General features: G+C 50.0%; 1 protein-coding gene, 1 long non-coding RNA gene and 1 other non-coding gene across 3 annotated transcripts in view; 2 read left to right on the forward strand and 1 right to left on the reverse strand.

Moving 5' to 3' along the window:
- The first annotated feature begins 628 nt into the window (after nucleotides 1–628).
- LOC121818202 (melanoma-associated antigen D4-like) lies at nucleotides 629–7,789 on the forward strand. Its single transcript, XM_060407747.1, is given in 13 exon segments — nucleotides 629–706; nucleotides 1,676–1,886; nucleotides 2,264–3,080; nucleotides 3,083–3,096; nucleotides 3,450–3,656; nucleotides 3,765–3,828; nucleotides 4,069–4,148; nucleotides 4,545–4,636; nucleotides 5,287–5,366; nucleotides 5,455–5,497; nucleotides 5,906–5,968; nucleotides 6,920–7,034; nucleotides 7,347–7,789. Coding segments are annotated over 12 exon segments (2,220 nt in total). The 5' UTR covers nucleotides 629–706; nucleotide 1,676; the 3' UTR covers nucleotides 7,782–7,789.
- Nucleotides 6,545–6,671, forward strand: LOC114111842 (small nucleolar RNA SNORA11). The gene has a single exon (XR_006058447.1). It is a non-coding gene; the product is annotated as a small nucleolar RNA SNORA11 (small nucleolar RNA).
- A 2,903-nt stretch (nucleotides 7,790–10,692) lies between the features above and the next one.
- LOC132658789 (uncharacterized) overlaps nucleotides 10,693–23,400 on the reverse strand; it is a 98,274-nt gene continuing 85,566 nt past the window's right edge. Inside the window, exon 2 of the long non-coding RNA XR_009598829.1 lies at nucleotides 10,693–10,904. This is a non-coding gene — a long non-coding RNA (uncharacterized LOC132658789). The remainder of the gene's footprint in view (nucleotides 10,905–23,400) is intronic.

A 23,400-nucleotide genomic window follows, 5' to 3' on the forward strand; every position in this document is an offset into this window, starting at 1 on the left:
GTGCTGACACCCACTTCCCAGGGCTGCCGTGAGAGGAAGATAATGCCCAGCACACACAAGCTGCCCGAAGAGTGGCTGGGGAAGCAGATGTTCCCAGTGTGTCTGGGGGCCCTAGACGGGGATAGTGGAGGAGAACACACGGGGAGCTGGTGTCCTCTCGCCATTTCCATTTCTCCCGTTGCAGTTACCGACCGGCCCAGAGACCTCTGTATTGGTGACCTAGGGGTCATTCATGCTGGGGAAGCAGGGCTCAGTGTATTCCAGACCACACCGGAGGAGCTGAGGCAAGGGGGAGGGCAGGGCTGAGAAGCATTGTGCAAAAGTGGGGGGACTGAGGGTATGTGATGGATGGGTTGGAACCGCAATACAGGGCGCGCGTGCCCGCGTCCCCGGTCGGTGTCGCGGGGGCGGAGGGGTTGACAGTGAGGGGAAGCTGGCGGGAGGGAGAAAACGCCCCCACCCCACCCCGCCCACCCACTGGCGGAACCGCATGCGCACAGGGGACCTGGTGGAAAAGGCTTTTGTTGGGAGAGCGGGCCGGCTGGAGGGGTCCGCGCATGCGCAGGCTGCCCAGCCGCGGGGGGTGGGGGGGTGCGGGGAGAAAAGGGGCGGGGTGGTGGGAGCTGCTGTGCTGGCAGCAGTAGGCGAGGGCGCGGCTGCGGGGTTCCTGGTGCTGAGGACGGACGCCATTGGAGCCCCAGGGAAGGTAAGGATCCAGCCCCAGACAGGACCGGGAGAGGGCAAGTGGAACCGGGTACGCTGTGCCCTTCCTCCCCACCCCACCCCCGCCCCCGGATGTGAACAAAGCCGAAGCACGCAGAACTTGAACCCCATTAGACCCGTGGTCAACAAAGGAGCCGCCCCCCACCACGGCCACCAGACCCAGGCTGCCCGATTCGAGCCCTGCTTAACACCGGAGCCCACCATCTGAACACCTTTAGCGGACGCGTGTGCTCCGTGCTGAGCTGCCTTAGCGCGGAGGCCCCACCCCACTCCAACCATTCTGAGATCGGTGCAACCCAACTGACGGCTTTGCCCCTTCCCCGAGTTGCGATCCTGGCCTTTGAGACCTGCAGCGCTTCCAGTTCGAGCCTCGCCTAGTCCGAGGACCCCCCCCCAACGGAACCCCACTCCATCCCTCGTGAGCACTCCTGTATGAGTCCAGCCTAGACCTGAATCACCTGAATCCCTCCCTCCCCCCACTGCGACTTAGAGGGTCGCTGGGATTCATTTTCCCAGAGCTTCCAGCAGTCCCCGTTGTCTGAGCCTTCTCATGCCTTCTCCTCCCCAGCATCCTGGCCCCCTGCTCCAGCCATTAAATCGAGGCGCTTTATTTCCCTCTCTCAAAGCATCTCTTCTGGGACTCTCTGGACTGAAGCTCGCCAGTCCACCCCTTGTTCCAGTCCAGCCGCTGGTCTGGGGAGCCTGTGTGACCTAAACTCCCCTTTCAGTGCAGGGTCTCCGCCGACCTCCTCTGTCCTCCTAGGGCTCTGTCTCTGAGGGAATCTACCCCAGCAGCCCTCACCCCGCCCCAACCTTACACTGCCTGGGAACCCGGTGACTGCAGCCCTCCACCTCCTGAGAGATCCCGCCTCCTGCTGGATCCCGCCCCCTCCCCCTGAGGAGGCCTCCTCATCCCTCTCAGGCTGAGCCCTCTTCTCCTTGGGACCCCCAGCATGGCAGAGGGAAGCTACCGCAAGGAATCTGAAGGGTACAACGTTGAAGACATGGACGAGGGTAGTGATGAAGTCGGGGAGGAAGACATGGTTGAAGGCAACGACTATGAAGAATTTGGTGCTTTCGGAGGCTACGGTGCCCTCACCAGCTTTGACATCCGCATCCTCAGAGCCTTTGGGAGCTTGGGTCCAGGCTTTCGCATCTTAGCGGTGAGGCCCCTCCTCGGCCACCTGCTAGCCCTGGGCCTTCTCTCTTGTGACGTCAGGGAGGATGGGAGGAGGGGGCCGATGAGGGCTGGAGTTGAAGGGGGAAGGACTGCCCAGCTTACCCAAACCTTCCCTCTCCTACTGGGAGCAGCCGGGGGTGGGGGTGGGGGAAGCTGGGCGGGGACGGATGTGGGGCGGGAAGTGCTGGGAGGGCCCGGGGGCTGGTCGGAGGCTGGCCGACACAGGGGGAGCTATCTGTGTAGAGCTATCTGCCTTCCCCTCCCCTGCCATGCCATGCCCTGCCCTGCCCTCCCCTCCCCTCCCCTCCCCTCCCCTCCCCTGCTCTGCCCTGCCCTCCTTTCCCCTCCCTGGTCTTGCAGAATGAGCCCTGGGAACTGGAAAACCCAGTGCTGGCCAGAACTCTGCTGGAGGCATTTCGGATGGATCCAGAAACACTTGCCAATGAGACGGCTGCCCGTGCTGCCAACGTAGCCCGGGCCGCCGCCTCTAACCAAGCTGCCCGGGCTGCTGCCACTGCTGCCCGTGCCACCTACAATCAGGTGGTCGCTAACCACCACCCGGTGGCCACCCACCAGGCGTCAGGAGGCGATACCCAGCCCGTGACATCTGCTGCCCAGGCTCCGGCAGCCACCCCTGAGACAAGCATCGCTTCTCCGCACAGCTCCCAGATGCTAGTCAACAGCGAGATGGCTGCCCCTGGGGCTCCAGCAAGGTCCCCACAGCCGCAGACATCCTCCCAGGCCCAGGAGGCTGCAGCCGAGGGCCCTAGTACGGCCTGTGCTTTCCCCCAGGCCTCGCGTGCAGGTGAGATGGATGCCACCCGACCCAAGACAGCCTTCCTGGGTCAGAACGACGCCTTTGATTTCAGCCAGCCGGCAGGTGTCAGTGGCATGGCCTTCCCACGCCCCAAGAGACCTGCCCCGGCCCAAGAGGCTGCCACAGAGGGCCCCAGCGTTGCCTCCAGGGGCACCCAGGCAGCCTCTGCCGGGGAGGGGGCGGCCACCCGGCCCAAGACGACCAAGTCCGGGAAGGCTCTCGCCAAGACTCGCTGGGTGGAGCCTCAGAATGTTGTGGCGGCAGCTGCCGCCAAGGCCAAGATGGCCACGAGCATCCCTGAGCCTGAGAGTGCAGCTGCCACTTCTCAGCAGAGTGCGGAGCCCTGGGCCAGAATGGGAGGCAGAGGACAAAGAAGGTGAGACCTCCCTGCTTTCTCCCACCCTCCTCGCTCCCCTGCTTTCTCTGCCTCTCAGCTCTCTGCCTCCTCCCCTCCCTTCCTCTCCCTCTTCTTCCCCTCCCTCTTCTCTCAGCTTGTCCATGTTTCTCCAAGCCAAGCTTCCCAGCATGTTTTTACTCCACGTAGTCCCTACCCTTGGGCCTGGAGGGAGAAGCGGTTGGCTCAGTGCCTGGCACTTAGTAGCACTGGGCACGTGTCATCCACGTGTCATCTACTACCCTTATTTCCAAGTACCTGCTCTGGCTAAGATGTGTGCCAGGCGACTCAGGGAGCCTGGGCGCCCTGAGTCTCTCCTCTGTCTAATGGTACAGTCCAAGCACCTGGATGACGAATATGAGAGCAGCGAGGAGGAGAGAGAGCCTCCTGCGGTCCCACCAACCTGGAGGGCATCGCAGCCCCTGCTGACGACTGCGCGGCCTCAGATGGCCCCTCGGCCCTCCATGGCCCTGAGGTCCCAGGTACCCTCAAGGCACGTGCTGTGCTTGCCACCCCGCAATGTGGCCCTTCTGCAAGAGAGGGTAAGAAGGAAGCCTGCCCTTCCCCTGTCTCCCTCCTCTCCTCCCTTCTGGGCCAGTTCTTTGAGGTCACCCACGCTTTGATCTCCCCGTGCGCTCTTCCTTCTCCAGGCAAATAAGTTGGTGAAATATCTGATGATTAAAGACTACAAGAAGATCCCCATCAAGCGCTCAGGTGGGCAGCCTCTGCCCCCTCCCTGAACTCTGTCCTTCCCCCCTCCCACCACCCTGCCCTGCGGGCCTCCCACCAGATGCCCTCTCCCCGCCAAACACACACAGATCGGGCCTGGCCGATGGCTCCATTGGCACGCTGTGGGGTCCTGAGCGTGCTCCCCTCAGCAGGGCTGACGGAAAGGCTGTAGCTCTGTGGCTGCTGCTCAGCCCTGGGGCTTTGCCCACCCCTCCCCTGCTGCAGACATGCTGAAGGACGTCATCCGAGAATATGACGAACACTTCCCTGAGATCATTGAACGAGCAACGTACACTCTGGAAAAGGTGGGCGTGGGGCCGAGGGCAGCTCTGTGGAGCAGGAGCAGCAGGGAACCCTTGCCCGCCTCCCCCCTCTGCATCCCCTCAAGGCCCAGGGGCCGGACTGCACGCTCTGGAGGGAAGCCCTCCCCGGCCTCTGCACCTGGGAGCTTCCTCTGCAAGCCTCCTCCCCTCCTTCCTCCCGTGCTCTCTGAGCGCCTGTGGTCTCCTGAGGTGGCTCCCGTTGTCTCAGCCAGTGTCACTGCTCCCACAGGGCACTTCCTCCATGGCCTCTCCTCTCCCTCCTCCTCCAGGGCTTGGGGTTCCCCGCCAAGAAAGAGTTCTAACAGGGAATTGAATGACCGCCTGCAGGACACCCGGCGTGGATGTTTGATCTCACATTCCGTTTTCTCCCCGCTGTAGAAGTTCGGGATCCACCTGAAGGAAATTGACAAGGAAGAGCACCTGTACATTCTCGTCTGCACACGGGATTCGTCAGCCCGCCTCCTGGGAAAGTGAGAAAGCACAGGAGGCCGGTGGTCTTCCTTGGTGGTGCCTGGCCCCTCCTCTCGAGAGACGGGAAAGTAGGGCCGAGGGGCCTAGCACGGCTCCCACCCAGAGTTAGCAGTGCTGAGCAGCTAAGGGCGGGCAGGGGCAAGTAGCTTGGGGCGAGGCTTTGCGGCTCTCTGGGTTTCAGCCCTGCCCACCCTTCCCGCCCCTGTCTTCCTGGGAAAGCAGGCTTCTTGATTGCCTCTCTCTGCTAAGGTCCCAGCCAGGGCTTGGCAGAGTGGGCCTCGGGCAGGGGGCGGGGAAAGGGGAGAGTGGGGGGCGGGGGTCTCCAGTGGAGTCATGCTCCAGATGCAGTGGGCAAAGGGCAGGGAAGATCAGGGTGTGCCTCTGGTCTCAGGGTTGCCAATCGTCTGCTCCCCGCCTAACCCCATCCTCGACAGAGCCCTGGGAAGAGGTGTTAGCATCCACATTTGATGGATGAAGGGCCTCAGTCTCAGGCCGAGGAAGGAATTGTCTGGACCAGGTATAGCAAGCCATACAGAGTGGGAGGAACTGCCCTGTAGCCCAGCAGTGTGGGAGAGGCTAGTTGGGTGAGCCGGCTGTGGTCACCTGGGCAAATGGCTGCTGGACAGGATCCCTCTTTCTACGCCTTCAGGACCAAGGACACTCCCAGGCTGAGTCTCCTCTTGGTGATTCTGGGTGTCATCTTCATGAATGGCAACCGCGCCAGCGAGGGTGAGTGGCTGGACAGGCAGCTGGGGGGTTGCCCGTCGTCTCACCTCCCTCCGTCTGCTAAACTGTTGTACCTCATCTCTTCTCACAGCTGTCCTCTGGGAGGCACTCCGCAAGATGGGACTGCGCCCCGGGTATGTTTGGGGGCTCCTGGCCCCGCTCCTCAGTGTGTCCTTGGGCACAGGAGGCCCCGGGATTGCAGTGGCCTAGCGGTCTCTGTGGGGCGTGGCATCCTGGACTAGGTAGAGCGCCAAGGCTGCACCAGGGTGCGTGGGGAAATGGTCCTGAACCCCGAGCCCTCTTCTGCCCCGTGTGCCCTCTCTGTTCCCACACGAGACCTCAGAGACACCAGCAGACCTCGGGCTCCATCCAGCCCCTCCCTGGGGCCCTGCTGACAAGTGGCGGCCTGGCCTCTGCTGCCAGCCCAGGCGTCCGTGAGGACGCCTCACAGGCTAGGAGGCCCTCAGTCCTGCTGGGAGCGCTCCTGCTCAACCCAGGCACTGCCACTCTCTCTAGTCACGCCTTCCTTTCCTTGCACTCAGGGTGAGGCACCCATTCCTTGGCGATCTGAGGAAACTCATTACAGAGGACTTTGTGAAGCAGAAGTGAGTATCTTTGCCCCCACTCAGGCCTTCCTCGGGTGCTGCTCTGGCTGAGGACGCCATTCCCGGCCCGTGTCTTAACACCAGAGGGATGGGTGTCTGGTGTGAGTGTGGCGTGGGAGGATGCGAGTGTCGGGGGCACGGGGACAATTCCAGGGAGGCCTGGGGAAAGGGAGCACTTGCGGTCTGTAAACACCGGGTGGAACAGTACAGCCCCCACCTCCTTCAGCACCTGCCCTGTAGGCAGTGTCCCGGCTTTACATCTCACGGGCCTGGGACTCAGAGAGTAGAAACCTGATCATGGCCCTGACGGGGGTAAGGCCCATCTGGGCCTGGAGCCTGGCCCTGCTGATTTTCTAGCCCAGGCTCACCCCATCATCAGTGCTTGGAGATCTCCCGTGCCCTCACAAAGGCCCCGTGTGCATGTTCGTCCATCTGCCGCCCCGCAAACACACGTTCACAGGTGTTTGGGAGTATGCGTGGAGTCCCCTACTCTTGGTTGACTGTTTCTCCCCATACAGTCGTTTTCTAGGATGGATTCTCCCAGGGTTCCGTCAGGTCACAGACAAGCCCCATGGTGGGTTGTGCTCAGAGCATGGAGCCTGAGGAAATGGCTCCTGCTTACACCAGACCCAGCAGGAATCTGGGTTATTGTGACAAGGGGCGCAAAACTCGTGGCCTTCCTCTGAACAAGTACCCTACACGTGCCCCCTACACACCCCCCCATGTCTACTGGGCAGGACCAGTGGCCTAGGGGTGTGAGCCCCTCCATTTAGGAGGCAGAAACCCTGGGAGCCGGTGTGGAAGTGGGGGCAGGGGGTGCAGGGCCAGGGCAGGCCTCCTGCAGCAGCCGAGCTGCAGCCTCAGGGCTGGGAAGGAACTACCTGGGAGCCACTGGAACAGCCACAGGTGTGCCTGTCTGGGAGCAGAGGTTTGTTGTCCTCTCTCACGCAGGTACTTGGAATACAAGAAGGTCCCCAATAGCAGCCCACCCGAGTATGAGTTCCTCTGGGGTCTGCGCGCCTGCCATGAGACCAGCAAGATGAGGGTGCTGAGATTCATCGCCCAGGTAAGGCAGAGCCCGTGTTCTGGCTGCATCTCCCCATACCTGGTTTGTGTCTTGGTCCCGGCCTCCTGACGCCGTTTGTCCAGTGAAGATGCCAAGGCCCAGCAGGGTTCCCAAGTCACTGACGCCGGTTCGCAGGCTGTAGGGAGTGGACGGGGTGAAATCCCAGGTCTGGCGCGGAATGACGGGAGCCTGATTTCAGTCGTGTGGGTCTTTCACATGACTTCGCAAAGCACTTAAGTGAGTGAAAGGCGGGAAGCGGGTGCTGAGCGAGGTAGGGTAAGTGTGCAAACGGTTGCTGTGCTTCCATCGCAGTATCAGAACCGAGACCCCCGGGAATGGAGGGCTCATTTCTTGGAGGCTGTGGATGATGCTTTCAAGACGATGGATGTGGATATGGCCGAGGAGCATGCCAGGGCCCAGATGAGGGCCCAGATGAACATCGGGGAGGAAGCTCTGATTGGACGGTGGAGCTGGGACGATATCCAGGTGGAGCTCCTGACCTGGGATGAGGACGGAGATTTTGGCGACGCCTGGTCCAGGATCCCCTTTGCTTTCTGGGCCAGATACCATCAGTACATTCTGAATAGCAACCGTGCCAACAGGAGAGGTACCTGGAGGGCTGGTGTCAGCAGTGGCACCAATGGCGCGGCCAGCGCCAGCATGCTCGATGGCCCCAGCACCAGCTCCACCATCCGGACCAGAAACGCTGCCAGAACCAGTGCCAGCTTCTTCTCCTGGATTCAGTAAGATTGGAGGTCATTACACGGGACTCTGGAGGCTGGGGTGGAGAGGGGCTGGCAGGTATCAGGGGCAGGCCTGGGGTGGCCTGGGGGAACGAGGAGAGCCTGACAAGACACTCAGTGTGTCCTTGCTGTCCCTCACATGCATTGACACCTCTACTCCGGCTTTTGTGTCTCCTGGTTCCAGGCAGCCCTGAGGAGCTGCGGCAGTCCCCCGCCAAGCCAGAGTGCCTCCGCTGCCCGGTCCCCGACAGAGCACTCCAGGCCCGCTTCTCCCCGTCCATGGAAGATGGCATGCAAGATGACGCACTCTATGCCCTTCCTGCTTTCATTGTGTGCTTCTCTCGTGCTGTCGTGTTTTGGGTATCTGTGTTACATTAAAGTTGTGAAATCAGTCAGATGTTTCCTCCTTTCCTGGGCAGGTGTGGCTCTGAGCAGCCCGCGGATCTGTCCCCCGCGGGGACAGGCGGGGGCCGCCTCTGCCTAAAAGACAGGCAGGTGTGGGTGGGTCCGGTGCTGGGAAGGACAGAGATGCCCCTGAAGGGGGCCGACCATGAGTTTCCACAGGCTCCGGTCCACAGCTTCATGATCTACACTGTGTGCCCCTAGTCAAACATAGTGGCGATTCACAGGAGCAAGGGTGGGGTGGAGGGCCGAGAGCTGGTGCCACTGTCCCTCCCACCAAGGGACAGGCTCCACAGACATCCCTCAGGACCTACCTGCCCCGCCCCATCTCTGGAGTCGCTGTCCAGGATTCCCTCCCTCATCAGCCACACAATTTTAGGACCTCATCCCTCTTCCCGAGTCCTAAGGACAGCGAGGTAGGCCTCACAGTGACATCCTCACACCTCCAGCAGGTAGAGGAGAAACCATCATAGGCAAGACAGCCTATTTCATGGGAGAAAGCTGCAGGCAGACCTGGACAGCCCATTGCCCATGACCATGACCCGAGGCTCTTCGGGAGGCTCCAGGGTACTTCTCCATGGAAGCAGGGCTCTCCCGGTGAGGCCAAGGCCAGCCTAGGTCCCTGAGTCTTCACGGGCTGTGCGATCCCTGAGGGGCTGAGGCTAAACTTTCATTCCCCAGGCAGACGACAGTGAGGGCAGAGACACTTTGGAACTCTGGGAAGGACTCTGTAGCAGGAAGGGGCCATCTGGGGCTTTTCTGGGTATCTCAGTGATGTCCACAGCTTGGAGGACAAGGCTCCAGGTTAAGAGGAAGGAGAGAGTAGTGTAAAGACCGCAGCCCACCTGCCCAGCCACCCGTTGCTTGGCTCTTTGCCCCAAGAACAGGTTCCACTCCCTCAAGCAGACGTGGATCCTGACCCAGACCCGGTGGAAAGCAAACACACCCCATCACTTGGCTCAAAAATGAGTACGAATTCCAAGCAGGCAGCAGGAGTCCACCACTAGTGCCACCCTTCCGAGTGATGGCCTGGGCCGTACCCCCAGGAGGCAGGCTCTGTGTGTACCCCTCCCTTAAAGACAGGCTTCATGTGGGTTTCTGCCTTATTTGTTGGTGCTTTGCTGTCTGCCTCCCTGGCTGCTGGGTTGATGCCTCGCCCGTGGACACTCTGATTCTGACAGAGATTCAGTCCCCTCCCAGGTGCCGGTATCCGGGTTGATGGTCCGGATTTGGGGAACCCCGCTCTGGTGTGATGAGTGACACTGGACTATTTCTGGCTCCCTCAACCTGAGACCTCCCAGGATCCTACTGTGCACTCAGCAGGTACCTGCCTTCTCATGGACGAGGTCGGGGCACTCACCACAAGCCATAGGTGTGAGCTGGAGCACTGTGCACCGCAGGCACCTGAGATAAGGCAGCTCATCTGGAAAGCAGGCGAGAGCAGCTCTCAGAGGCAGGATGCTGGGAAGTCACCACCCTCCGGGCCTCAAGGCTTGCACCTCTCTCTCCTTCCAACCCCTTCCCCATGGATATCTTCACCTGGCTCCTGCCCCTCCACACCGTGCAGCGGGTGTGCTGAGAGCCGGGTGGGGAGTGAGGAAGTGAGCAGAGAGGCAGCCTCAGGAGCAAAGCGGAAGGCGGGTCCCAGGGATCGGGGACAGACCCTGAGTCCCCCAGAAACTGACGCTTGGCACCGCAGAGGTGGCCGACCTTCAACCCCAGGGCACACGTGAGACCAAGGCAGGCCTCCCTCCCACCCCCAGCCTCAGCCGTTCCACGGGGTCCCCCACCACAAAAGCCACAACAGGTCTCAGCCAGTGTTTTCTGAGGCCCTACTATGCACCAGGGCCTTGGCTGAGGTGTACGTGCACCTTGGCAGCTCCCGCAGATTTCTCCCCAGCCCGGGCCTGTGCCCTCTGACTCCTCAGACACTTGCTGATGGACAAGCATTCACCGATCGATTCCCTTGCGTCCAGTTCCTGATGATTCGCATGCAATGGCTCGCATGGCCTTGATGTCAATCACCAGATAGCCTCAAGGGAGCAGATGACCAGGCACATTCCATGGATGAGGACCCTGAGGCTCTTGAGAGGGAAGACACTTGCCCTGAGTCCCACAGCCAGGAAGTGGCAGTGCTGGGACTGGAACCCAGGATGCTTTGAGCCCAAATGTGTGCTCTGACCACTGCAGTCTGTTGCCACTGCCTTGGAGGGATTCACAGTGCCGTGAGGTGACACCCCCACCTCTCACTCCTCTCTGCAAACACCCCCTCTCCTGATCACTCAGGAAACATATACAGCTTTCCAAATCCCTTCACTGAGCCAGAACCCCACCCCTCATGGCCTCCCTGCCCCTGAGGGTCACCCTAGGCTTTTGAGGCCTGCCACTGCCCACCAACCTCCTGGCACATCCTCACTCCTGTGGCCTGGAGAGGCCAACACTTCAACATCCTGGTCAGAAATGGACTCTCACACCCGAGGGGACACAGCAGTCCCTTTCCAGGCCAGTCGCCCTAGTGTGGGGTTAGGCAAACACATTCAATTTATTTTGAGACCGTTGACTTTCCAGGGATTACAAATTTCGAGAAGTGAAAAGGGGTGAACATTCCCCATGAACACACGAAAGTCGAAAATGGAAAAATCAGTGGATGCTCAGAGCTGATGAGAGTGTGGAGCAAATGAACTCCCGTACACTGTCCAGAGAAGTCTTCATTTGTACGAGGCCCCTGGAAAACAGGAGGGATACATCCGTTGGTTTATCGAAAAAGCAAGAGGACTTCCAGAAAATCATCTATTTCTGCTTTATTGACTATGCCAAAGGCTTTGATTGTGTGGATCACCACAAACTGTGGAAAATTCTTAAAGAGGTGGGCATACCAGACCACCTGACCTGCCTCTTGAGAAATCTGTATACAGGTCAGGAAGCAACAGTTAGAACTGGACATGGAACAACAGACTGTTTCCAAATAGGGAAAGGAGTACATCAAGGTGTGTATATTGTCACCCTGCTTATTTAACTTATATGCAGAGTACATCATGGAAACGCTGGGCTGGAGGAAGCACAAGCTGGAATCAAGATTGCCAGGAGGAAATATCAATAACCTCAGATATGGAGATGACACCACCCTTATGGCAGAAAGCAAAGAAGAACTAAAGAGCCTCTTGATGAAAGTGAAAGAGGAGAGTGAAAAAGTTGGCTTAAAGCTCAACATTCAGAAAACGAAGATCCTGGCATCCGGTCCCATCACTTCAAGGGAAATAGATGGGGAAACAGTGGAAACAGTGACAGACTTTATTTTGGGGGGGCTCCAAAACCACTGCAGATGATGCTAAGAGCTGATGAGATGCTCCTCCTCCTCCTCCTCCTGCAGCCATGAATTCAAAAGATGCTTACTCCTTGGAAGAGAAGTTATGACCAACCCAGACAGTGTATTAAAAAGCAGAGAGATTACTTTGCCAACAAAGGTCCGTGTAGTCAAGGCTATGGTTTTTCCAGTAGTCACGTTTGGATGTGAGAGTTGGACTATAAAGAAAGCTGAGCGCAAGAGAAATGAGCTTTTGAACTGCGGTTTTGGAGAAGACTCTTGAGAGTCCCTTGCACTGCAAGGAGATCCAACCAGTCCATCCTAAAGGAAATCAGTCCTGAATATTCGTTGGAAGGGCTAATGCTGAAGCTGAAACTCCAATCATTTGGCCACCTGATGTGAAGAGCTGACTCATTTGAAAAGACTCCGACGCTGGGAAAGACTGAAAGCAGGAGGAGAAGGGGACGATGGAGGATGAGATGGGTGAATGGACACCATCACCATCATGTCCACTCAACGGACATGAGTTTGAGTAAACTCCGGTAGTTGGTAATGGACAGGGAGGCCTGGTGTGCTGCAGTCCATGGGGTCTCAAAGAGTCGGACACGAGTGAGTGCCTGAGCTGAACTCAACTGAAAGCTTGAGGCTACTTGAGGCCACCTGGATGGAGGAGGCATGAGAGATCAGCTCTAGGTGAAAGTGAGCCTTCTGAAAGCAAGGAAGGAAGACATTGGAAGATAAAGCTTCACTACGAGCAGTGCACCGCTTTTAGCCAGGAATTTGAGCGAGCTGAGATCCTGACAATCATGTACCTTTCAGGAAGGCAACATCTACAAATTAGCTTCTCTCTGAAGCTCTCAAGACACTGTGGTGTCCTGGCACCCAGAGTGGGGAGGCAGAGGAAGAGTCTTAGAATCAGGCCACCCTGGCAAATCTCCTCTTCCTTCTTTCCCCTACACGGGGGAGGAAATGGGCCCCAGGCCCAAGGTTCGGACTGCAGGAGGGACGAGGGCAGCAAGGGCAAGAATCAGTGCAGAAGCGTGTTCCCAGGAAATGGTGTCCAACCTCAGCTGTAGCTTCACATTCTTGCCCAAAGTACACTGTGCTCTTCTGTGTGTGGGCGGGTTTCAGAAGACTGCAGAGCCTGGCGAGAGTCCCCTGCTTGCTGCCCACAAAGAGAACATTGCGTGACTGATAAAGCCCTGAAGATTGTCATTATCAGAGGTCCACGGTTTGGATGTTGCTTACTTGCAACCCGAATGCCTCCAAATTAAACTAATACTCAAAAGATTCCCTTCATCAGTTGTCCTGGGGTTTCATTGTCCAGCAAAAATATGTGTCCATTTAAGTGTACAGGTCCAAGGCCTTTGATAAGTCTACCATGTAACTAGCACCTCAATCAAGAAGAGAACATGTCCATCACCTCATAAAGTTCCCTTCTGCTCCCTCCCAGTGAATCCCTACCATCCACGTGCAGCCTTAGGCAACTGCTGATCTCCTTTCTATTTCGCTTATAGGTTAGAATGCTCTTCACTAGAGCCTGTAATACACATCAGTGTGCAACATGTAATCTTCTCGCTCTGCCTGCTTTCCCCTCTGCCTCAACGCTTTGGAAATTCATCCATGCTGTGGCTCAAATCAGCAGACTAAATTAACATTGTTCCAATTCACAAGCTGATTATCTCTGTTGAAATGACACAGATATAACACAATCTCCCAGAACTAGTCAGTGAATTTACCTAGAGTGCAAGATACAAGATTAGAACAAAATCAACCACATTTCTATATCCTAGCGAAGAAGTGTTGGAAACTGAAACTGAAGAGAGTGCTACCATGTACCACTCACAAATACCGGCGATTCTGTGTCGTGAATCTAACAAATGACAAACAGTATCTGCATGCCGTAAACCACAAAACAGTAAACAAAGAAATTGAAAACAGCCTAAGTAAATGGAAGAATGCGCCACGATCATGGATTGGCATGTTTACCACGGAAAAGATGAATGTTCTCCCCTCAACTTATCTATAGATTTAATGCAAGTCTAATAAAAACCCTGGCAGCAAGTTTAGCAGGTGTAGACAAGTTGATTCTAAAGCTTATGAAAAAAGCAAAAGAAACTAAACTAACCCAAGCATTGTAAAAGGAAGAATAACATGGGAGGAGTCATATTATTATCTCATTTAAAACGTAGTAACCCACACAGAAATTGCTTGCATTCCTACACATTAACAATGAAAGATGAGAAATACAGATCAGGAATACAATCTCATTTACCACTGCAACAGAAAGAATAAGATACCTAGGAATAAACCTGCCTAAAAAGTCAAAAGACCTGTGCTCATTAAAACTATAAGACACTGATGAAAGAAGCCAAAGAAGACACAATCAGATGGAGTGATATAGTCAGATGATAAAACGTCTGCCTACAACGCGGGAGACCTGAGTTCAATCCCTGGGTCGGGAAGATCTCCTGGAGAAGGAAATGGCAATCCACGCCAGTATTCTTGCCTGGAAAATGCCATGGACAGAGAAGCCTGGAAGGATACAGTCCATGGGGTCGCAAAGAGTCAGACGTGACTGAGTGACTTCACTTTTTTTCATACACACACACTCACACACACACACTCACACACACACACTCACACACACACACTCACACACACACACTCACACTATGTTCTTGGACTGGAAGAATCAATATTGTGAAAATGACTATATAACCCAAAGCAAGTTACTGATTCAATGAAATCCCTATCAAATTACCAATGATATTTTTCACAGATTAGAAGAAAAAATTTTACATTTGCACAAAAACATGAAAGACCCCAAATAGCCAACAGAATCTTTAGAAAGGAAAAATAGAGCTAGAGGAATCAACCTTCCTGACTTCAGACTACACTACAAAGCGACAGTTATCAAGAAAGTCTGGTACTGTCACTTAAATAGAAATAAAGATCAATGGAACAGGATAGAAAGCCCAGAGATAAACCCACGCACCTATGGCCACCTAATCTATGACAGAGAGGTGAAAATACACAATGGAGAAAAGACAGCCGCTTTAATAAGTGGTGCTCGGATAACTGGACAGCTACATGTGAAAACAGCAAAATTCTGTAAAGCAATCATCCTTCAATAAAAGATTAATTAATTAAAAAACGAAATTAGAACACTTCCTACAACCATACACAAAAATAAACTCAAAATGGATTAAAGACTTAAATGTAAGCTCAGACACTATAAACTCTTGGAGGAGAGACTTCCCTAGCGGTCCATGGGCTGAGACTCCATGCTCCCATTGGAGTGGACCAGGGTTTGTTCCCTGGTAAGGGAACTAGATCTCACATTCCACAGCTAAGTTCCCACATGCCACAACTGTGGCAGTGAAAAAACAAAAGAAATATCTTTTCAAGTAAATTATAAAAAGACTCTTAGAAGGAAACATAGACAGAACACTCTCTGACATATCACAGGAAGGTCTTTTATGACCCATCGCCTAGAGTAATGAAAACAAAAACGAAAATGAACAAATGGGACCTAATTAAATCAAAAGGCAAAGGCAACCATAAACAAGACAGAGACAACCCACAGAACGGGAGAAAATATGTGTAAACGTAGCAACCGACAAGAGAGTCATCTTTAAAATATACAAACAGCTCGAGCAGCTCAATATAAAAAACGAGAAACAACCCAATCCAAAAAATGGGCCAAATACCTAAGCAAACATTTCTCCAAAGAAGACATACACAACAAACACAGGAAGAGATGCTGAACTTCACTAATTAGTAAAGAAACACAAATCAAAGCAACAATGGGTGTATCACCTCATACCAGAATGACCATTATCAAAATATCTGTTGTTGCTCAATCACTCAGTCATGTCTCACACTGTGACCCCATGTGACCCCACACTATAGCCCACCAGGCTCCTCTATCCACAGGATTTCCCAGGCAAGCATGCCACAGTACACTGCCTGTTCCTTCTCCAGGGGAGCTTCCCAACCCAGGGGTCAAATCCCTGTCTCATGCATTGGCAGACGGATTCTTTACCACTGTGCCACCAGGAAAGCCCTTCAAAACAGCAATCAGGTATCGCTTCACACTGGTCAGAATGGCCAACATCTAGAAACCTACCAATGATAAACGTTGTCGTGCTGGGGAGAAAAGGACACTCTCCTACCCTGTTGATGGGAACGTAAATTGGTGCAGCCACATGGAGAACAATAGGGATGTTCCTTAAAAACTAAAAGTAGAACTACTATGAGACGCAGCAATCCCATTCCTGGGCATATACCGCCCAAGGAAACCATGATTCAGAAAGATCCATGCACCCAGTGTTCCTTGCCCACAATATTTACAATAGCAACCTAAATGTCTATTGACGGAGGAATGGGTAGAGAAGATGTGATCCATATATACAGTGAAGTATTACTCAGCCATAAAAATGAACATAACTGGGCTACTTTCAGAGACGTGGATGGACCTAGAGACTGTCGTACTGAGTGAAGAAAGTCAGAAAGAGAAAAACAGATTATCTTAAACTATCACTTATATGTGGAATCTAGAGACATGACCCAGATGAACTTATTTGCAAAGCAGAAATAGAGACACAGAGGCAGAGAACAAACATATAGATATCCAAAGGGATGATTGGAAGATTGGGGTTAACACATGTACTCTACACTGCATAAGATAGACAACTAATGAGAACCTACTATATCACACAGGGAACTCTACTTAATTCTCTCTGGTGGCATAAGTGTGAAGAAAATCCAAAAACAAGAGGGGATATGTATATACATATGACAGATTCCCTTTGCTATACAGCAAACCCTAACACAAAAATTGTAAAACAACCATCCTCCAATAACAATTAATAAAAAATCTTATAAAGCGGTCTCCAAGCAAAAAAAAAATAATAATAATCTTATAAAACTACAGTAAACAAAAGTCAGTGTGACAATGGTGAAGCAATAGACCCACACATAAAGAAACCAGAGGGAAGACCTCAGAACTAGCTTCTTCAAATATAGCCAATTCGTTCTGGACAAAGTTGCAAAAGCGATTGAATGAAGAAAGTATTGTCTTATCAGAATATGTGTGTGAAGAATGGGATGTCCATCTGAAAGAGAGTCTCATAGCTTATCCTAAAACCCGCTAAAAACGAATCTTAGACATAAACCAGAGCATGGAACTGTAAGACATTTAAAAGAAAATGACACAAAATCTTCAGCCTTGAGTTTGGCAACAGTGTTTTAGCTATGACTCCCAAAAAAATACCCCCTTGCTCTGCGAAAGATAATGTCAGGAGTTTGAGAAGACAAATCGCAGGCTGGGAGAATGTATTTTAAAATTACATAGCCAACAAAGGTCTTGTATCCAGAACATATAAAGAACTGTCAAAAGTCAACAGAAAGAAAATAGTGGAAAAAATACTTGAAGAGATACTTCAGTGAAAAGAATACATAGGGGCGACTGAGCACAGGAACAAATGTATGTTCAACTTCCCAGGCTCTCAGGCAAGTGCAAATTAAAACTGAGGTGAAATACCAGTCTTCCTATCTTAAAATTGCCAAAACACAACAAAACTAAGCAAAATGAACAAAGAAGCAAGCAAAGAAACAAACAAGCAAGAAAACATCAGACAATACCAAATGATGCTAAGGATGGGCAGCGAGTGGACTGGCCACAGGTTACTGGTGGGAATGCAGGGTGGCACAGGCACTGTGGAAAGAGACTTATTGCTTCTTATGAAGTTGAACTCATGCTTAGCCACGTGACCAACCACTTCACCCCAAAGTATTTCCCCTTGGGAAGTTTAACGTGAGTTCACACAAAAACCTGTTCAGGAATGTTATAGCAATAGCTGTGTTCATAATCAACAAAACAGAGCAACAACCCAAACAAATGTCCTTTGGCAAAGTGCATCATCTTCATTTTGGGAAGGAAAGTGAAGTCGCTCAGTCGTATCTGACTCTTTGCGACCCCATAGATTGTAGCCTACCAGGCTCCTCTGTCTATGGGATTTTCCAGGCAATAGTACTGGAGTGGATTGCCATTTCCTTCTCCAGGGCATCTTCCCGACCCAGGGATCGAGCCCAGGTCTCCTGCATTGTAGACAGACGCTTTACTGCTTTACCGTCTGAGCCACCAGGGAAGTCCTCATTTTCATATTATTGAATACTATTCAGCCCTAGAAAAGAAAGAACTATTGATACAGTCAACAATGTGGATGAAACTCAGTAACATTATGCTGAGTGATAGAAGCCAGCCTCAAGTTACTTTTAAATGGCTTGATACGTAGGATGGTCTTGAAAAGACAAATGTGCATTGTCACAGACAGCAAATTGGCGGTGCCTTGGTTCAGCGTGGGAGTAGAGCATGGCTGCAAAAGGATAGCTCTGGGGACGTCTTGGGGGTTGCAGAAATGTTCTGTATACTGATTGTGGTGGTGGTTACAAGAAGCTTCAGAAGTGCTGAAATTCCTAAAATTGGATGTCCAGAAGATGATGATGCCACCAAACATTAATTTTAAAATAAAGGTAAAGAAATAATGATAAACAGTCCTTCAAACGAGCAAGCGAACAAAAAGCTTTCATAATTCTCCAGCAGTGGCCTGCACAATAGAAAATACTGAATGCATTTATTTCGGATAAATGAAAACCACGTCAAATATGAGCACAGATCAACACAAAGGAGCAAACATCTATACAAATGGTAAATATGTGGGGGACTGGGAGGGGAATGGTTTCTAAAAGACTGAGGTAACTGAATGTTTCCAAGAGCAATAACAATGCATTATCTGGGATATAATGTACGTTTTAAGAATTGTATGGAAACAAAAGCAAATGGACAGGATTATAAAAATAAAGGTGTTGGTGGGGGTAAAGAATCTTATTCTTTGAAAGTGAAAAGTCAAACTTTAAATACATATAGTATATTCTCTACAGGAACCACTTACATATAAAACAAAAGGAATAAATAATAATATGTGCATTAAAATGGAATGCTGAGAACTACATCAGCAGTACAGAAGATGGCAAGGGAATTGGGTGAAAGGGAAAAAGGGACACCTTGAGGAAATATGGAAAGAAAGAAGAGAAATATAGAAGAAAGAGAAAGAAAGAAAAGGAGGCATGAAGGAAAGGAAGAAAAGAGGGAAAGAAATTGACTTGAAATAAGATGACGGATTTAAAGCCAATACTATTTCTTCTTAAACTATATGTAAACACCCTGAACTTTCCAAGGAAAAGGTGGAGATTTCTAGATAGAATAGGTGCAAGATTCCATAATTTGTTGTTAAATAGAAACTCATGTTAGTTTAGAGACAGAGGCAGGTTAAATGGAAAAGGGTTGGAGACAATAGGCCATATGTGAAGGTAAATTCTAAGACAAAATGAGAAGGTATGATAAAGGATAAGGTCGATTGTAGGATCAGGAGTATTAGTCAGTGATAAACAAGCATATTTAATAATGGGGGGAAAGGGCTAATTACTCAGGAAAACGCAACAGTCCTCAATGCACTGGACAATTGAACTTTCAATTACATAAAGGGAAAACAGACTGAACTTAAAGGAGATCTAGATAGACAAATGCATTTAACATTTGGAACATTCAAACATTGTTTCTGAGATTTCTATATAGTAAGTAGGCAGAAGGCCAGCAGTTATAAAGAGAACTTTAACAACATTCTCAACTACTTAGACCTAATTATAGCACAGTCCTCTCAATAGCAGCAGAAAACACATCCTCTTCAAAGGCACGTGGGACATGCACCAAGAAAGAGCCTCTCATAGGATTAGAAAACAATACGCCATCAATTAAGAAGGATTAAAGTCATGTAGAGGATGTCCTCTGGGCACAGTGGAATAAATCAAGAAATTCATAGCAAGAAGATTTCTAGAGAATCCCCAGACTGTGTAATTTAACAAAGATTTCAAAATAACACACCATCAAAGAGACACTACGGAAATTTGAAAGTATTATCAACTAAAGGGAAATGTAAACACAACATATCAACTTTGGTGTGATTAAGTTAAAGCCTTGGCTAGAGAGAAATTTGCTCTTTGCGTGATTATATTTAGAAAGAGGAAAGGGCTAACATCAAGGAACTACAAGACTGAGATGCCACCAAAAGAAGTCAAAATTAATCTGAGAGGAAGTAGAAGGAAACAATACAGATAGCAATGAAATGGAAAACAAAGAAGTCATAGAGAAAATACAATGGAGTTAAGAGTTGATTCATTCAAAACATTTATACAATGTGTAAACTGGATGTAGACTCATCAAGAAAAGAAAGTCACTAAGACACAAGTGGACAGGATAAGGAGCCACAGCAGGGACATGACTTCAGAGTGCAAAAATGCTAAAATGACAGTAAGGGAATAATTAGAAAAACTTTAATAGAAAGACAACATAGAAAAGAAAAAGAACCAATTGTTAGAAAGACACAGTTTTTCAAAGCACACTCAAGAAAACAGAGACTACCTGAGTATCCTTATATCTCTTAAAGAAATAGAATTTTTGGCTAAAATCTTCCCACAAAGGAAACTTCAGGCACAGTTGGCCTCACTGGTCTGGTCTATGGACCATTTCAGGAAGAAATAGCACCAATTTATGCAATCCTGTCAGAAAAATGAAGAGAATGTGACACTTGGCAATTCTCTCTTGGAAGCTGTGATCCTTATACCAAACTATCCCTATACCAAAACCAGGCCAAGGCATTACAAGAAAATATAACTGCAAACCAATATTCCTCAAGAAGATAGACACAAACATTTGTAACAAAAGGTTAATAAATAAAAAACAACAGACATAAAAGAAAATTTTCTGACCAAAGGGAATAACTCTCAAAGTGAAAGTCCTCTTGAATATTTAGAAATCAATATATGAAATCAATCATATTAATCTCTCCAAAAGAGAGCCATGCCATCATCTCAAATGATGCACATCCTAGGCAGAACAATGGCACCCAAGTGCATTGAGCTCTGTAGCCTGTGAATATGTTACTTTACATGGCAGAAAATACTCTGCAGATGTCACTGAGTTGAGGATCTTGAGGTGTAGAGATTATCCTGGATGATCTGGGTGGATCAACGTAATCACAAAGGTCCTATTTATAAGGGGTGGCAGGAAAATGAGACTGAAGAGTAGGAGATGCGATGTCAGAAGCAGAGGTCAGAGGGGAGAGAAGCTGGAAGATGCTAGGCTGCTGCCTTTGAACATGGAGAAAGGGGCAGGATCCAAGGAGTAGAGGTGGCCTCTAACATAGGAAAGGCATGGGACAGATTCTTCCCTAGTAGTCTCAGAGGAACAGAACACTGTGGACACACTGTCTTTGGCCCTGTTAAAACCCATTTCACACTTCTGACCTCCAGAATGGTAAGATAACAAAACTGTCTTGTGCTAAGCCAAGCATGTGGTAATTCGTTATAGCTGCAGGAGAAACTAATATAATTCAGAAAAAGCACTTAACAGAATGTAACATTCTACTCAGGCTCAGATGGTAAGGAATCTACCTGCAATGCAGGAGAGCTGGGTTCAATCCCTGGGTGGGGAAGATACCCCGGAGAATCGCCTGGTAACCCAGTCCAGTATTCTTGCCTAGAGAATTCCATGGACAGAGGAGCCTGGTGGGCTACAATCTCAACACACACACCCACACACATTGTACATACATAAAATGGAGATGTTAACTGACTTCACAGTACATACATGTATGAAATCATCATATTGTATCCCTTGAGCTTACACAGTGTTATATGTCAACAATGGATCAGTAAACTGGTAAATAATTTTAAAATGCAATATAAACATAATCATCCATTTATGATAAAAATACTCAGGAAATTAGGAATAAGAGGGAACTGTTTTAATCTAACAGGAATACCTTTTTTAATTTTCATTTTTTTAAATTATGAAAATATGATAACACATTTACCAGAGACTTGGAAAATACAGAACAAGGTTACATAAAGTTCCACAATATGTTGCAATTACTTTTTTAGTGTAGATATATTAGGATTTTCAGTTGGTGTTTCAATATCAAACTCTCAAAAATCAATACTTTGGCCACCTGATGTGAAGCTCCAATACTTTGGCCAACTGATGAGAAGAACTGACTCTTTGGAAAAGACTCTGATTCTGTGAAAGACTGAAGTCAGGAGATGAGAGGGACGACAGAGGATGAGATGGTTGGATGGCATTACTGACTCAATGGGCATGAGTTTGAGCAAGCTCTGGGAGTTGGTGATGGACAGGGAGGCCTGGCGTGCTGCAGTCCATGAGGTCACAAAGAGTTGGACACAACTAGCAACTGAACTGAAAAATTAATATAGTGAATCCCAGGGACAGAGGAGCCTGGTGGGCTGCGTCTATGGGTTCACACAGAGTCAGACATGACTGATGTGACTTAGCAGCAGCAGCAGCAGCATAGAGAAGTAGAAGAATAGTGTCAACCTGAAAAGCACTGTGAACCGATTCAATATAATTAAGATTTATACAATGTTCCCAAACAGTGGGATAAAAATTCTATTCAAGTTCACCTAGACTGTAAAGTAGGAGACACTGGAACATATCCACGCACAGAAAACAAGGTGCAAAAATTTCATGGTCTAAAGGTTTTGAAATTATACAGAGTCTGCTCTCTTATTATTCACATACTGTGGATTATGTTAGAAATAAATATGAAAAGCTATTTGAAAATAACCCAAATATTTTCAAGTGCAATGTGACATTTACCAAGAGAGATCTTCAACTTAGCCATTGAAAGCCTCAATGAAGTTAGACTGAAAAAACAGAGGGTGATTGCTGAGAAGACAGAATATCTCTTAAAGGCATACAAAATCACCTCACTTAGTGACGAAGTGTTGAAAACTTTCCCTCTGAGATCATGAAAAAGACCAGGCTATCCATTATCATATAGACAGTGCCACAGAAGCAATAGAAGTGATCTCCCAAGTACAGCCTTTAAGGAATCAGAGGACATAGACATGAATGTTCACTACAGTAACATTTTCAGTACTTCAAGACTGCAAACTACTGAAATGTCTATTAGAAATAGAAGGTATTGGGCTTCCCTGGTGGCTCAGTGGTAAAGAGCCCAACTGCCAATGCAGAAGACTCAGGTTGGATCCTTGATCTGGGAAGATCCTACATGCTGCAGAGCAACTAAGCCCATGTGCCACAACTGTTGAGCCTGTGCTCCAGAGCCCAGGAGCTGCAGCCACTGAGTCCAGGTGCCACAACTACTGAAGCCTGTGTGCCCTAGATCCCATGCTCCATGACAAGAGAAGCCACTGCAATGAGAAGCCATGAAACACAGCTGGACAGTAACTCCCACTTGCCACAACTAGAGAAAAGTCCACACAGCAATGAAGACTCAATCAATCCAGAAATAACAAAATTTATAACAAAAAAGAAATAGAAGGCATTACCAAGTTGTGGTATGGTCATATATATTTATACTATTCAGTAATGGAAATCAGTGAATCACAACTATGCATGCATACTAAGGCTCTTCAGTCAAGTTCGACTCTTTGTGACCCTATGGACGATAGTCCCCCAGGATCCTCTGTCCAAAGAATTCTCCAGGCAAGAATACCGGAGTGGGTTGCCATTCCCCTCTCCAGGGGATCTTCCTGACCCAGGGATTAAACCCACATCTCTTATGTCTCCTGCATTGGCAGGCAGATTCTTTACCACTAGTGCCACCTGGTAAACTAATACCATGAAAAAGCAAATAGCAATATATAAAAATATATTAAAAGCAGAGACATTACTTTGCTGACAAAGGTCCATCTAGTCAGATCTATGGTCTTCCAGTAGTCATGTATGGATGTGAGAGTTGGACCATAAAGAAAGCTGAACGCTGATGAATCAATGCTTTTGAACTGTAGTGTTCGGGAAGACTCTTAAGAG

The sequence above is a fragment of the Ovis aries genome, chromosome X, assembly GCF_016772045.2.
Source record: "Ovis aries strain OAR_USU_Benz2616 breed Rambouillet chromosome X, ARS-UI_Ramb_v3.0, whole genome shotgun sequence".
Lineage (NCBI taxonomy): Eukaryota > Metazoa > Chordata > Mammalia > Artiodactyla > Bovidae > Ovis > Ovis aries.